Source organism: Nicotiana tomentosiformis, chromosome 5, assembly GCF_000390325.3.
Source record: "Nicotiana tomentosiformis chromosome 5, ASM39032v3, whole genome shotgun sequence".
Taxonomy (NCBI): Eukaryota; Viridiplantae; Streptophyta; class Magnoliopsida; order Solanales; family Solanaceae; genus Nicotiana; species Nicotiana tomentosiformis.
Genome location: NC_090816.1, coordinates 41,637,529 through 41,647,469, shown reverse-complemented (window position 1 = coordinate 41,647,469; position 9,941 = coordinate 41,637,529). Strand labels below are relative to the sequence as shown.

Here is a 9,941-nt window from a genome sequence, read left to right as displayed (position 1 = left end):
GACTGAGCAAAATCTAATCTAATGATGTACAAAATTGACAGATTTTCTAACCAATTTTTGAGTTAGAACAAGTTCTTTTTAGATGATCTTAATCATCCCTAATTCTAACATGTTCCTTTCAAAGTGATCTCTACTTAGAGCTTTTGTGAAGATCTTAGTTATTTTCTTGTCTGTAGCACAAGATTCCACAATGATCAAACCCTTTTTAAATTTGTCCCTCAAAAAGTGATGCCTAACATCTATGCGCTTAGTTCTTTTGTGATGAACCAGGTTCTTGGTCATACTAATTGCACTAGTATTATCACAAAAGATAGGGACAACCTACATCAATTCCAAAGTCCATTAATTGTTGTTTGATCCACAACAAATGAGCACAACATGAGGCAACAACAACATACTCAGCTTCAACAGTAGATAAGGCCACAGAACATTGCTTTTTGGTTGTCCAAGACACAAGACATGAGACAGGAAAGTGTTCCATACCTGAGGTGCTCTTTCTATCTATAAAAAAACCTAAATAATTAGCATCGGCATATCCCACTAAGTCGAAATTACTACCTTTTAGATACCATAGACAAAGGTCAGTGGTTCCTTTTAGGTATCTCAAGATCCTCTTGACAGCAGTCAAGTGAGACTCCTTTGGATTTGCTTAAAATATAGCTTAAAGGCATACACTGAAAATAATGCCAGGTCTGCTAGCAGTGAGATATAACAACGAGCCAATCATTCCCCTATACAACTTATAATCAACAGATGAACCAGGTTCATCTACATCCAACTTTGTGGCTGTTGCTATATGAGTGTCAATTTCTTTGGAATCTTCCATTTTAAACCTTTTAATCGACTCTTTTACATATTTTTGTTGATGGATCATAGTTCCATTTGAATTTTGTTTAATTGGTAAGCCTAAAAAGAAATTAAGCTCACCCATCATACTCATTTCAAATTCACTCCCCATTAGTTTAGCAACTTTTTTACTTAACTTATTAGCAGTTGCTCCAAAGATTATATCATCAACATATATCTGAACTACAAAGAGATCTTTACCTTTTTCTTTTAAGAATAAAGTATTGTCAATTTTACCTATCTTGTAGCCATGCTCAAGCAGGAATTTTGATAATCTTTCATACCATTCTCTTGGAGCCTGCTTGAGCCCATAAAGTGCCTTGTAAATCTTGTACACATGATCAAGACATTCCTTTCTTTCAAAGCCCGGAGGTTGCTTGACAAACACTTCCTCCTTTAGATAGCCATTGAGGAAGGCACTCTTGACATCCATCGGATGGAGAGTGAATTCCATATAAGTAGCAAAGGCTATAAGGAGTCTAATTGCTTCCAATCTTGAAACTGGAGCAAAAATCTCATTATAGTCTATGCCCTCCTCTTGGCTATATCCTTGAACCACCAATCTTGCCTTATTTCTTGTAACTTCTCCTTCTTCATCAAGTTTGTTTTTGAAGACCCATTTTGTTTCAATTACTGATCTGTCTTTGGGTCTTGGTACCAAATGCCAAACCTGACTTCTTTCAAATTGGTTAAGTTCATCTTGCATTGCATTCACCCAGTATGCATCCTGCAAAGCCTCAGCAATATTTTTAGGTTCAATAAGAGATAAAAAAGCATCAAAAGCACAAAGATTCTTCAAGGACAATCTGGTTTTGATTCCAGAGGTTGGATCAGTAATTATATTCTCAATTGGATGAGAACTTTGATACTTGTAAGGTTTCACAACTATATGATTTCCCCTAGATGTTCCTTCAATGATTTGTTGCTGAGGAATAAGTTCATGGACAGGTTCCTCGAGGTTTAAGGATCGGTTCCTCTTTGTTCAATTCCCCCTGTCAAGTTGCCTTGGGTGAAAGGAACTGTTCCATCACCTGTTCCTTCCTATGGTGCAGCTTCAGTCTAGGTTGTGGTTTCATTTGAGTTTCTTGCCAGCCCAATTGCTTCATCATCGTGTTCCTGCCTTTGAGAAAGAATGTTAGTTTCGTCAAAAATCACATGTACACTTTCTTCTACACACATACTTCTTTTGTTATAAATCTTATAAGCTTTACTATGTGAAGAATATCCCAAGAATACTCCCTCATCACTTCTAAGATCAAACTTACCTAGGGAGTCATTACCATTATTGTGCACAAAGCACTTGCATCCAAATGCCCTAAGATGGGATATATTTGGCTTTCTCCCTTTAAGTAACTCATAAGGAGTCTTCTCAATAAGAGGTTTAGTCATGCACCTATTTATGATGCAGCATGCAGTGTTCACAGCTTCTGTCTAGAAACTATGGGACAGTTTACTAGAGAGAAGCATAGTCCTAGCCATTTCTTCGAATGTCCTATTATTTCTTTAAACTACTCCATTTTTTTGTGGAGTCCTAGGAGAAGAAACATTATGATTTATGCCATGCTCATCACAAAAATCAGCAAATTTAGCATTCTAAAATTCAATACCATGATCAGACCTAATTGATGCAAGTTGATTACCTAGTTGTTTCTGAGTTTTTCTAACAAAAGAGGTGAACATGTCATATGCTTCATCTTTAGATGTTAAAAACAATGTCCAAGTAAACCTAGAATAATCATCAACAAGCACCATAACATATCTCTTACCACCTCTGCTCAATGTTCTCATTGGTCCACAAAGATCCATATGGACAAGTTCCATCGTCCTAGTGGTACTTACCACTTTCTTGCTTTTAAAAGAGGATCTTACCTGCTTCTCCCTTGCACAAGCCTCACAAACTTTATCTTTCTTGAACTTAATATTAGGCAGCCCTATCACCAAGTCCTCAGAGACTAGTTTGTTGAGTTGACTTAGACTAGCATGTCCAAGTCTTTTGTGCCAAAGGAGGGGATCATTATCCAACACACTTAAGCAAGTGAGTTTATTATCTGAAAGTGTTGACAGATCCACAACATATATGTTGTTCACTCTTTTTCCCTGCAAAACTATCTTGTTAGTGGTAAGATTAATCACATTTTTGTAGAGGTGGATTCTACCATGTTACCTCTGTCACACAATTGTGATATGCTTATTAGACTGTACTTCAGTCCATCTATCAGGTAGACATTCTCAATATAGTGAGAATCAGTCTTACCTTCCTTTACAACCCCAATGATCTCATCTTTCTATCCATTTCCAAAGAAGACATTGCCTCATTTAAGGTTCTCAAGTGAAAGGAACTGGTTCTTACTTCTTGTCATGTGTTTTGAGCAGCCACTATCCATGTACCATATTTGGCTGCTACCCTTCACTTGGACCTGTAAAAGAAAATCAGGGGTTAGTCTTAGGAATCCAAACTAGTTTGGGTCCCTTTCTATAGCTAAAGGATGAATCAGATTCTTTTTAGCCCAACTTGGTAGCCTATTCTTCCCTTGAACAAATTCTTTGTTCTTTTGACTTGCCTTTTCTTTTGCAGTGCATTTACTTTTATAGTGACCTGTTTTACCGCAGTGTGCACAAATTTTGTTCTCAGGAAGTGTGAGGTACTTGCTCTTGGGATCCCACTTAGGTGTCGGGTTCCCAAAGTCAAGTCCTCTTATGATGCTACTATGGTGTTCTTGTAGCCATGAAAGTGCATCGGAGGATCTGCTCCATTTACAGGTTTTGTCTAGCTCATGCTTGACCTTGCTTAGATCCTCCTTTAGAATTCTTACCTGTTCATCTCTCTTGTACAACTCATCTTTCATTTTTCCTACATTTTCTTTTAAAGTGAGTTGTGTGTGATCAGCTGTGTTTTTGCCTATTCCTAGTTTCAATTTTAGATTTTCAGATCTAAGCTTTAGAACAGTTGATTCAAGTGCATGAACCTGGTTCTTCAACATTTTATTTTCACTTGGCCTTCAGAATCACTCATTCTTTAGATAGTTGTTCCTTTTCGTCATTTACATCCTCAAATTTATCAATTAGCTCCAGTAGTAACGCAGATAACCTTTCTTTAGACAAAAAATTAATTTTGTCTTTGAGATGAAGGACACTTACCTCAGTTTCTTCGTCAGATTCTCCAATAGCCATAAGTTCTCGTTCATACTCATCATCATCATCTAAGCTTTCTTCTGAGCTTTCTCCCCAAGCAGCGACCATAGCCTTGGTTGATCATTTGTTGTTGCATTTCTTGGGTTGAACCTGTTCCTTCTTCCTATTCTTTCTTCAGCTCTTTCCTTCTTCCATTCAATTTCCCACAAAGGACAGTTCTTGATGTGGTGATCAGTCTTTCCACACTTGTAGCAACCATCATTGATTTTCTTCTCAAGAACTTTTGACTTACTATAGCTTCCACTTTTTGAAGAACCCTTTCCTATCATTAGGTACTTCTTGAAGTCCTTGGTGATCATAGCCATTTCATCTTCTTCTAGATCAGAACCTTCAGTGATTCTGAGCGCCAAGATTCTTTCCTTTTTAGGTACATCCATCTTCATAGTTTGTCTCCTAAGTTCATAGGCAGTGAGATTTCCAATTAATTCATCTTGTGGGATAGTGATAATATTATTTGATTCCTGGATGATAGTGATTTTGCTCTCCCAAGTGATAGGCAAAACCCTAGTCAGTATCTTCTCGACTCTATCTTCTTCAGGAATAATCCTTCCAAGAGATTTTAGCTCATTTGTCAGTGTAGTGAACCTTGTGAACATTTCTTGAATGGTTTCTCCTTCCTTCATAGTAAAGTTCTCATACTGATAGTACACTATAGTTCCTCTGGATCTCTTCACCTGGGATGTTCCTTCGTCAGCCACTTGCAGTGTGTCCCAAATTTCCTTATTAGTGGCACAACTTTGGATTCTGCTGTACTCATCTGGACCAAGTCCACAAACAAGCCATTTCTTGGCTTTAGCATTCTTCTCCCACTTCTTCAAGTCCTCGGCAGTGGAATCCACTCTTGTCTTTGGTACATCTACTCCTTCAGTCTTTTTCTTCAAGATAGCCAGTGGACCATCGGTAATAATTTCCCATAGCTCATAGTCCTCTCCTATAATGTGATCTCCCATCCTGTTTGTCCACCAAGAGTAGTACGGGCTATTAAACAGTGGTTCCCTAGCAGTGGATTGCTCTTCCCAGTTTCCAGGTGGTGCACTCATGTTGATCTTCTCCTAAGGTATAAGCCTTTTCAAGGATAACTTGCTTTGATACCAATTGATGTTTTGTACTTCAATACCACACAAGGGGGGGGGATGATTTGTGTGGTATCCAATTTTTCGCATGCACAGATTATAGAAGGACCTTGTTCTTCTATGTGTTCCTTATACTACCATTGCAGAATAGTAAATGTGGAAAGTAAAGAACACAAGTATTTTATGTGGAAAACACCTGGCTTAAAAGGTGAAAAAACCATGACATACTACTAAGTAGGATTTTCCCCAACACTTCACTAAATCACTGAGCAAAAATAGCATTTACAAAACTCTTTGTAAACCTAAGGATTATCTCTAATCCCTTTCTGGCAACTAGCCTCTAGCTGTTGTGACAACTTCAAATTACCTCTAACTTGAATACAACACTCAGAGTACCTAGTACAATTGCTTCTAGATAAAGCTGAAAGGTATAATTTGAAACACCTACTACAATGAACTATAGTAAAAGATAGACACTTGGAACTGGTTCTTCTATCTAGTTCATGTAGCTTTAGGTTCGCACACTGTGAATTAGCGTCAATTCAGTCTGCGACCAGAATTCTGATGGGATCAATGGGTGGTACCTTGTCACCGGGTGCTATGTTGTTATTTTCACCGTGATGACCGGACTCGTTGTCAACATGTAGGGGTGTTGATTGAGATTTCGACATTTTGAGTTTTTCCCTAGAATTAGAGACACTTCAAAGAACAAGTGTGAAGTAGTGTGTGTTATGGAGATTTGTATCAAATAACCACTATTATCCTTAGCCCCACGGTGGACGCCTAGTTGTTTACCCTCAAAATCGGATAACAATTGAATTTGTAAGTGGTTTTTAAGGATACGTGGATTAACTTGACACAAAATGATAAATCAGATTGCAATTGAAATAAATAATGATAAAGTAAATGCAAACCACACAAATTGAACAGTAACAGCCTTGGAAGATTAGCCACCCTTGAGTCGAACGTATTTCGATCGATATCAAGAAGAATAAGAACTTAAAGAAAATAATAATGTATTGCTTTGGAATGCATGTTACAATGTGTTAAATAAATTATCAGACCCCCCTTTATATAGTAGAGGAGTCCTACTTTAGGTACAATTCTATAAAAGGTAAAAATTCCTTGATTAGCTGATTGTCGATTCCTTACTGATACGTGCCGATATTCCCGCCGTAATATCTGACCGACCACGGATATTTCGATCTTCTATTGGTTATGCTAACAATATTTCTTTAATCTCGATTGGGGCTAAGGTCAACTCCGAAATTACGGACTCAATATTCTCGAAGGCAGGCATTCTGACCCCGGGTTCTAGCTCGGTGGGACTCTTGGTCGATCTTCAGTCTTTTGTTGTCATGTTTCGAGCCTAACCTTCCATGTCATAGGTTAGCTCGATTTCGACCGTATACAGATATTTCCCTCATTTTTCAAAGAGTAGACGACAAAAAATGACACGAGCTTTTGATTCTTTCTTCGACACCACATGACAGAAATGATAAAGCAGTAAAAACGTCTTGTCAGTCAAGTCTTTATGGCATTAAATGTTTGTCAGTTGTTGGTCAGCCACTCCTGGATGCGAACCGTCATTAGAAAACTATAAATACCCCTCACTTGTTCATTAAAACTTTACATTCAAACCTTCTGCCCTCGTACCTTAGCAATCTTAATATTTTCAGGCACTTATATTTCAGTTATTTGAGACCTTTTATTAAGAACTTCTATTCCGTTTCATCCCAAACCATCAAGTGTACTCTTTTAACTTCATATTTTTCCTCCCTTTTCCTTCATTTTAAAAGAAATGGCGAAGACTTCAAAAACCGTTCCCCAAAAAAGAAACTCCTTCTACCTCGCGGCCTGCTAGTGAAGAGACCGTTTCTCTTACTGCTGTCGAGGAACCAGTACCGGAACCTCCTCTGAAAATGTTCATCCCGGGAGGGGGGGTGCCCGGTCAATGCTGATTTTAAGGTCGAAAAGCCCTCCTCCGTACCAGGCCGATGGGAGGGGGTTTCGAGCTACATCTGCTCGATCACCAAGGATATTCTCTCCGAAGTCAAAAGGATTGTAACTGGGTTGACAAACATGTGGTGGTTCCCCAACCTGATGAAGCCATCACCACCCACGTCGAGGGAGTTTTAAGTGTTTATACTTATCCCTTCACACTGGGCCCCTTGGACCCGGTTATCATCGACTTTTGCAAAAGATACGAGATAACCCTCGGTCAAATTCACCCTTCTTTCTGTAGGATCGTAATCCTCCTGCATTTATTTGTAAGCAAGATCGAAGGGTGCCCTTTCACTATCGACCACCTCATGCATTTATATAGTCCCCGACTCTACCGGGGGTGACTGATCAAGCTCGCCCGTTGGGCCAGTAAAGACCTGTTCTCGAGTATCGATGAGGATGGGGATCGAGGTTGGCTAGGCCCTTTCGTCCGAGTGAGGACCCCGGACTTGATCCCGACTGAGCACATGCCGTTCCCCGAGAAGTGGAACATGTCACGTAAGTATAATTTTGCTTCCAAAATGTAATTTATCACTTTTTTGCTTCCTTCTTATCGGTGTTCTGTGGTGGTACAGTTGTTGCCTGGGTCCCGAATGCAGTTCCTCGACTCAAGGAGTGGGTCTATGGCATCTTATCACAAAGGCCTTATTCCGAGCATTCGTGGCACAAGCTTTCAAATGGTGGATGGGAAGCCCGTTCGCACGGTGAGATCTGTTTCATGAGTAATATTTGGTTTCCCTTTTGCATAATTAAGTCCTCACTTGTTTTATTTCCTTTTGCAGGTTTATCCAAGGATTTCAAAATGAGGCCCCCATCCGGTACCGATGATTTCCCCAGCGAGCCCCCTGCTCCGAGACAGGGTGAAGAGAAGAAAAGAAAAAGGGCTCCGAGTTCTCCGAGCTCGGAGAAAAAGAAGCCAAGGAGAAGGCTGGTGCGTAAATCCAAAGAAAGCATCAGCGCTCGAGCACTATCTTTGAATTCACTCTATCGATTGAGGGATGAATCCGAAGAAGAACAAGAAGAAGAGGACTTCAATCTGGTGGCCCGAGTGTCGTCACGACTCGTAGGGCAAGGGGCATTTGAACCGGACAGAGACGAGGCTGATCTACCTCAAGTTAGGGAGGCCGACAAGGAGGCCATGGCCGAAGCTTCTCCGGATGTGGGTGATTCTTTAAAGGAAGAACACGGTTTGATCGACATCACCGATTCGCCTTCGTTCACGGAGTCCATGTTCAACGAGGCTTAGATGGTGAAGGAATGCCCCAGCGAGGTGTTCCTTGGAGCAGACGACCCCTTCCGCATCTTTTTTGATGGCGTGGATTCTACCACCACGGACGACGTCACCGGGTTGGGTGAGTTGGAGGTGCTGAAGAAAAGTCCGTCTTCGGGAACAAGTGGGCCTTCTTCAAGCCCGAAGCTGGTCAACCAGTTTCTAGCTCCGAGTGTGGATCCCAACCGGAAGTGGTTGATCGTCATCTCCATTCCGGAGGATGCTCGGATCCTTTCTGCCCCTATAGGGGTGGCCAACTATCTTCAACGCTTGGTAACCGAGGAGGACCAAGATAAGATGAATGAGGTAGATACGCGCTACCTGTTCAATGAAGCACAACATGCGCTAAACCGGGTAACTTCAAATATCTCTTGATAATTTCGATTCATAATTAGACTAATTTGTAGATAATCTTAACATTTTTCTTTGTGTCTGCAGGCCTCGGTGCTTTATCATGAGACCTTTCTCCCATATCGGGAGGAGCTATACCAGCTTCAGGTCGAGGTCCGAGGGCTCACTAAGAAGAGAGATTCTTATAAATTTCACAGTGAGTAGCACGAGGGGGAGGCTAAGAGCCTCCGAGCTGAGCTGGAGGTAGCTCGGAAGGAGCATGCTAATTTGGTCGAGCAGGTAAAAATATTTGAGGTTGGTAACGATGATCTAGGCTCAGTGACTAACGGTCAGAATCCGTAGGTATGGCAAAAGATCGATCGGATAGATCAACTGCGAGCTTAGATAGACGCTGTCAAGGCTGAGACCGACGAATGGAGGGGTAAGATGGACCGCCTGGCCTCGAAAAAGAAGACTGCTCGGGCGCAACTGGCTTCAGTTGAGGCCCAACTTCGAGCGGCAAAAGGAAAAACCGAGGTACAGGCTAAAAGGGTTGAGAAGCTCCAGTCTAAGCTAAGTACAGCCATCTCCGATCAAAGAAATCTTGCCAATGAGCTGGAAACGGCCAAGTCGGTGGTCGTTGTTGTTAAAGTCGATGCTGACAAAATGGTGGCCCAATATAAGGCCGATGCCGAGGCGGCCCAAGTTCGAATGAAAGTTATCGTCGAGCATGCGAAGCGGCAATCCTGAAGGGAGACCCTCAAGGAGATTCATGCTCGGGGTTTCGACTTGTCGGTCGAAATCAAGAGTGCTAAGGGGCTCAAAGCTGAGGCCAAGAGATTGGCTTATCCCGAGGAGGATTCTGAGAGTTCGAGTGGATCCAAGGGTGGAGGAGACTTCGAATACCCTGGTGACAAGGCGGGCTTCGGTGAAGACCAGGCCGTTTAAGTGGCTTATACATTTTTTGTATTTTTGTACTTGTATACTTTTGTACTTTTTGTCAAGGCCATTTGGCCTTTGTAAAGACTGTATGTATAATATAAGGCTTGTTTTTCCCTTTGACAATATCTGAGTTTTGTTGTATATTTTTCTTTGTTATTTATATTTGCAAAGATCGAAATGCCTTAGCATGAACTAGTTAGGTCATGTTCGGAGGTTCGAACAGGCTTTGCCTTTGACATATTTTTGTCTAAGGCATCGTGGGGGTTCGGTATGACCAGAACCTT

General features: G+C 41.1%; 2 protein-coding genes across 2 annotated transcripts; both read right to left on the bottom strand.

Moving 5' to 3' along the window:
• Nucleotides 1-661: 661 nt before the first annotated feature.
• LOC138892230 (uncharacterized) lies at nucleotides 662-3,827 on the bottom strand. Its single transcript, XM_070175935.1, has 6 exons — nucleotides 3,408-3,827; nucleotides 3,011-3,131; nucleotides 2,454-2,894; nucleotides 1,878-1,966; nucleotides 1,166-1,573; nucleotides 662-1,024 (listed from the first exon to the last, which is right to left on the bottom strand). The coding sequence occupies exons 1-6, from the start codon at nucleotides 3,825-3,827 to the stop codon at nucleotides 662-664; spliced, it is 1,842 nt and encodes a 613-aa protein (XP_070032036.1).
• Nucleotides 3,828-3,855: 28 nt separating this feature from the next.
• Nucleotides 3,856-5,078, bottom strand: LOC138892229 (uncharacterized). The gene is made up of 2 exons (XM_070175934.1): nucleotides 4,186-5,078; nucleotides 3,856-4,063 (listed from the first exon to the last, which is right to left on the bottom strand). Exons 1-2 carry the CDS (start codon nucleotides 5,076-5,078, stop codon nucleotides 3,856-3,858), a joined length of 1,101 nt encoding a protein of 366 aa, XP_070032035.1.
• Nucleotides 5,079-9,941: the final 4,863 nt, after the last annotated feature.

Bases quoted from the DNA above. Each gene is read 5' to 3' on its own strand.
- LOC138892230 (XM_070175935.1), bottom strand. From the start codon at position 3,827: ATGTTGAAGAACCAGGTTCATGCACTTGAATCAACTGTTCTAAAGCTT. The intron at 3,132-3,407 runs GCAAGTCAAAAG...GGAAATGGATAG, and splicing joins AATGCACTGCAAAAGAAAAG to AAAGATGAGATCATTGGGGT. The intron at 2,895-3,010 runs GTAACATGGTAG...CAACACTTTCAG, and splicing joins ATCACAATTGTGTGACAGAG to ATAATAAACTCACTTGCTTA.
- LOC138892229 (XM_070175934.1), bottom strand. From the start codon at position 5,078: ATGAGTGCACCACCTGGAAACTGGGAAGAGCAATCCACTGCTAGGGAA. The intron at 4,064-4,185 runs GTGGGAAATTGA...TTGGGGAGAAAG, and splicing joins CACATCAAGAACTGTCCTTT to CTCAGAAGAAAGCTTAGATG.